This window comes from Coffea arabica, chromosome 7e (genome assembly GCF_036785885.1).
Source record: "Coffea arabica cultivar ET-39 chromosome 7e, Coffea Arabica ET-39 HiFi, whole genome shotgun sequence".
NCBI lineage: Eukaryota > Viridiplantae > Streptophyta > Magnoliopsida > Gentianales > Rubiaceae > Coffea > Coffea arabica.
In genome coordinates, this window is record NC_092323.1 from 30391705 (window position 1) to 30397155 (window position 5451).

General features: G+C 36.6%; 1 protein-coding gene across 5 annotated transcripts; it reads left to right on the plus strand.

The window, feature by feature from the left end:
- Window positions 1-368: 368 nt before the first annotated feature.
- LOC113700435 (uncharacterized) lies at window positions 369-4622 on the plus strand. Of its 5 annotated transcripts, none has more exons than XM_027220872.2 (5): window positions 369-545; window positions 648-700; window positions 2409-2458; window positions 3545-3665; window positions 3758-4622. In XM_027220872.2, exons 1-5 carry the CDS (start codon window positions 457-459, stop codon window positions 4330-4332), a joined length of 888 nt encoding a protein of 295 aa, XP_027076673.1. In that variant the 5' UTR covers window positions 369-456; the 3' UTR covers window positions 4333-4622. The 5 variants fall into 5 exon arrangements, with proteins under 5 accessions (XP_027076673.1, XP_027076676.1, XP_027076678.1 ...); XM_027220878.2 differs by having other exon boundaries at window positions 455-541; window positions 2409-2466; XM_072059730.1 differs by having other exon boundaries at window positions 472-545; window positions 2409-2466.
- The last annotated feature ends 829 nt before the right edge of the window (window positions 4623-5451 follow it).

Genomic DNA, 5451 nt, shown 5'->3' on the forward strand with positions numbered 1-5451 from the left:
AATATATCAAATAATTCTGTAAGATTAAAGATCAACAATTGTTACTTGCATAATTGCATAATGCTAATTGTTGTTGCTAATTCACTATAGTTCCCATAATATTGCATAATGTTAATTTGGTTCATATCATGAGATGAAAATGGTTGTGTTAAGTTTCTTTTTTCGTTTTAGTAAATTATCTAATAACTTTTCCCTCATTTTACATTTTTAGTCCAAAACTGAAAGGGTTAAAAAAATGGACTTTTAAACTATATGGGAGCTAGACGTAACTCACCGAGACAACAGGGGGTTATTAAAATTCAGAATATAAAATAATGAATTTTTTTTTTTACTATTTTCTTGCCGACATGAACATATAAACCCCCAAGCTTCAAAAACCCTAACATTTCAATTTAAACCATAATCGCCACCCAGAACACAGCAATTGAGAGATTATTCAACAATTCTAAAAGAAGAATGACCCAAAAGAGCTATCTTTTCAAATGCCAACGAAAGAAGAAATCAATTCCTCCCAATCGCCATGGCAATGCCCCTCAAACTAGTAGGTGCAAATTTTATTTTATAATTTTTCATATTTTTGTTGAACAGAAACCATATTCTATTCATTTGTGAGGTGGGTTTTGATTGAAATTTGAATTTGAATTTAGGGAAGAGAGTTGTGAGGCCCTCAAAGGTCACAAAGGACATGGATACCGATCGGGTAAGCTTATTTATTCTCGTAGTACGTTTCTTTATCTGCTTAATTCTACTTCAAAAACGAAAACTCTTGTTTTTCAAGTGTTCACTATATATTTTAATGCTTTTGTCTTTCTTTGATTTTTCTGCTTCCAGAAGAAAAATTGTAGAAACATGCAATTTCTCGATAATTGGGGGAGTTGTTCTGTTTTTCTAATATTGCAATAACCACCTAATCGAGATTTCTTCAATGTGAGAACAGTTTGGTGTGTTATTTCGTGAAAAAGAACATTGGTTTTGCCTTCAGTTGGAGCTTCGTAATTATCTTAACTCGGAATCTAAGCGTCAGCTGAAAACGACCTCAGAATTTAAGTTTCTGGCGCATGTTGGAGGAGATTGAGCCCTTTAATTTGTCCTCTCGAAAGCACTTACTGCATGTGGATTATAAGCTTTAGTTTGATTTCTGTCTTAGTTTTTTGTGTCCCAATAATCTTGTTCCCATGAAAGATTGAGGGAATAATAATAAGTTGATAGTGTTTCTGTTTACATGTTCGAACTCTAAACTGGCTTCAATTCCTTTTCTCCCATTTTGTGTGTGCTTGTGAGAATGTGTTCTTGTCTTGTAAATTTGGGTGGAAAAGATATGTTCTGGGAGCCATGTTCATGTATTTCGTTCCTGAATTTTGTATTTATTCTTTGATATTTTTGTGTTTCTAGTTTTTTCTTATACTGCAGCCGGTTTCTGATGTACAAAAGTAAAAGGAGAAGAAGAAACCAGAAAGAAACATTCCATCAATAAATTGGCAGATTAAAAGTTGCAAATTTAGATCAGGTAATGCTGAATAGAAGATGATAGAGCACTGTTTCTGGAAAAAACACAGCGGAGAGGAACTTACAGTAGTGAATGGTTAACTGCTGATATCGTTCTGATGGTGGGCTGGAAACTTGATGTTCTTGTTTCATCATCGATATTAAAGAATTGCATGAGGTGAATGGGGAAAGTGGTTGCATATGGTCCCAATGAATTTTTTTTAACCTTTTGGGGTTAGAATAAGCTCAATTAGTTTGATTCTTTAAAAACAATAACCTGGCCAAGCTTTTCACATCATAGGCAGGTTTGGATAACTAAATGGATTTGGACTGAGATTGTCAGCTATGCCTCCAACTCAAAACCAAAATGAAAGATTTTTGTGGACATAAAATTGTAGATCCTTCTATGTCTTGGTGAATATGTGCTATGGGTTCATTAACTCTTTTGTTAGTGTTAAACAGGTGTTATGGCAGAAATGCTTTTTTGATGTAGCGCATAAATTGAGATATTTACATCTGTGCTTGCCTGTGCACAGAAAATTGTGGATACATGTCCATGTGAAGGGAAGGAAGCTGTAGTATGGTTGTTAAGTGTACTCTTTTACTCCTGAAACAATACTGGACGTGAGCATGTAAATTTGGTGGGCAGTTTAGGTTAAGGCACTTTTATAGTTAGGCAGTCTTGGAAAGCTCCTAATCTAATTTCATTAGGGAAACTTGAGGGAATTGTGTAGTGTATAAATGAGCCAATCTGAGAGTAAACTATGGATTGTCCCAGGTTTAGAGTAGAGCATCAAGGATCACTAAATGATGAATATTTGACCAATGATTGGACAATATCATAGTGCAATTGTCAAACAAGGTTCATGTAGCTGTCACTGTATTTTCAATGTCATGCAGCTCCTGACAATGCTTACTGGCAGGATTGGATCTCTTTTCACAAACAGCAAGTGGATGCGTGGATACCACTTTGGTAACAAGGTTTATCAATAGAATTTTACAGCTTTCACCATGTTTTCTGTTTACTTTCTTCAGCCTTGAGCCTTCCTTTTTGGGTGTTCCCTATACTCCGTAGGCAACATTGACATTTCTTTCTGATTCACTAGCCTTAGTTCTCCAGCTCGGTCTTCCTTTCTTTGTTATCATACTTTGTCAATTCTTCTGTCAGCATGTACAATTGAACCACCATATGTTGCAAACAGGAAATGCATAACCAAGATAGGCTGTTTATTTCCTTTATTCTCAAGTTCAAGGAGGTAGCATGTTGTTGAGATCACTGATGATCCAAATAGATAGCAACTTTTAGAAGATGGTCTTTTTGTTGATCATCAGCAACCATCAATCTCACTACACAGATCCTTCGGTCTGAGCTTCATCTCCACTTCCACATCCATCTCCAGTTATCTAATTAGCAAAGCTCAACTTTTATTACGTTTCCACCCCGCTGCCCGCCCTTCCCCACCAATCCAGGGAAAAAAAAAAGAATTTGCTTTCCTTCTTTGTCCATAGCTCTCCTACCTTACTTTTTTTCTCTTTTCTGCACCAGTAATCTATCCTCTCTCCCATGCTCTGGTTTTCTACATGTTGGACATTATGATGGTGAGGGTACCATTTAAAATTTTAAGGGAGTGAAGATTGATATCCAGGTGGTGCTCAATGCTGGAAAAAAACATGGGATTTGGCTAAAGTTGGATTACATATAGTTAGTTGGGTTTAGAGCTTCATTCTATTATTTGGTTTGGGTGGCATGGGTGAAAAGGAAGGGAAGTTCATTCCTTTCCCTACCAAATATCATATTATATCTGTTCATGGAGCTAACTAGTCTCCATGAACACAAAAGATCTGCTATTTCTAGAATTTGCTGGAAAGGAAAAGTAAATTTGTCATCAGACAGCCTGTTATCTTGAGATTGTAGAGAGACAGAGAGAGCTTCTCCCAATAACTTGCTTTCTTCTGAACTGAGGCTGTGCATTGAATTTGTGCTTATTTATTTGACATATTGACCTTGCTTTTGCATATGTTTTTGAGTTCTTCTGACAGCTTGTGTTCTGCTCTTCAGGAACCAACCAAGTTCATAAATTATTGCAATGAGGCAGCAGCTACTGTCGCCAACGAGGATGGTGGCCAACTAAGCATAGTCAAACCACAACCAGAGTCATCTATAATGCATGCTTATAATTGTGAGTGTTCTTTAGTGGGTGATGCTCATACTTAGAGCGTATATGCACTGAAATGTTGGCTAATATGTGTCATGATTATATTTGAATTGAAGCAAAAAGCAAAGATCTTTTGGACTCGGAGGAGAACGGCAACTACTCTGCCTCTTCTATAGAGTCAAAGCTTCTATTTTGCAAAAAAGATGATTTTGTGCAAACTGCAAAACCAGAAGGCGTTTGTATTCCTGATAAGAAACCCGATATATGCGCTGTTCCTGAAAGTAATATTCTTGGAAAAGTGAAGGACTTTTTGGGAGTCATATCAGAAGCGAATAAAAGACTGCAATATGATGCAAAGAACAACGCTGAAAAATATGATCTTGAAGTGCTTCATGGTAATGAGTCAGAATATATTGAAATGGATTTAATGCTGGGAGTTGCTGATCTTCATACTGCTGAGGCTGTTGCTGCTGCTGAGTCTGCAATGGCTGGTTCCCAGCCAACCTTGGCTGCTAGTGTTAGCATCAGTGATGATGACGATGACCATGATATTAAAAGTAATGAGGAAGTTGGTAGTGATAGTAGCAATGATGAAGAAAAGATGTTCAATGGTGCTGGTGAAAATTCCTGTAGTGATGTGTCCAGGATGCAAGCATCCAATAAACGCCCAAAAATTGTTGAACTCTCGTAAATTTCTGTGATGTGTGGATATGTAGGTCATTTCCCTGAGGAGCTTTTGCAGTTAGTGCCAAACATAAAGCTAGAGCATTAATTGACTCTCATAAGAAGATTCACGGGTCAATAGCATGTTATGTTGTTTGCTTAATCTTGTAGATGTTCAGTGGAATATCATGTTGTGTCATGGATAGTTTCCTGATGCTAAAATCCGTTTCTGGAAATGCATCTTTGTGCTTCTTTTTGTAGTCTTTTTTGTATCAGGCCTTTGGGTGGCAATGCTTATTGATGTTATTTTGCTTCTTACCCAATATCTTCAACGTGTGTGATTTTTGGTAGATCATTAGTATTTAGCCAATGATCGTTTGAGCTGCTTAAGTTTTTTTTTTGGTGTATTCATTTTTAAACTGTCTTTGATTCATATACTTCTGGAAAAGAAGAGCATAGTCTTCCTGCTTGGTTTTCTTTTGCAAATAAACCTGGATCGTTTCCCCTTTCTGTTTATGGCCAAGGTCACACTTTCGAGTGGACATCCCTGCAATTGGTCTTGAGTACTGTATATCCATTACCATTTGAATTGAGCCTAGAGAATCTTTGCTTTGAACCTGTAATACGTTTGACCACAATATGGCTGTCATCCATGATGTTTCATTACCTCTTTAGCTGCTGCTTTCATATTTTCTTTGTTCCCGAAGTTGTTTCTACTGGTCCATGCATCGGATTGCTCCTAGGGTAAAGTTGTAAAACAGTTGTGTGATGTAAGCACGTCTCCACTTTGTTCCCTTTATTTCTGCATAGCTCTTATTTATTATATTAGAATTGGACCATTGCTTCTAGGGTACAGTTGTAAAACAGTTGTGTGATGTAAGCACGTCTCCTCTTTGTTCCCTTTATTTTTCTTTAAGGGCATAGCTCTTATTTATTATATTAGAATAAGGCCTTTAAGTACACAAACTATTGGGTGAATTCTTTTGTCTTTTCTTCATAAAACCTGTGTACATTTTACGGCGAATTTTCGTAAATAATGCTGAAATAAGAAAATGACAAATGTGGTGTTTTGGACAAATTAGTTTTGTAGTAAAGGTTGCCAAAAATGAGAAGAAGGGTGTAAGGACCCGTAAAAATTCCCTTATTT

Bases quoted from the DNA above. Each gene is read 5' to 3' on its own strand.
- LOC113700435 (XM_027220872.2), top strand. From the start codon at position 457: ATGACCCAAAAGAGCTATCTTTTCAAATGCCAACGAAAGAAGAAATCA. The intron at 701-2,408 runs GTAAGCTTATTT...GCTTACTGGCAG, and splicing joins AGGACATGGATACCGATCGG to GATTGGATCTCTTTTCACAA. The intron at 2,459-3,544 runs GTAACAAGGTTT...TCTGCTCTTCAG, and splicing joins GATGCGTGGATACCACTTTG to GAACCAACCAAGTTCATAAA.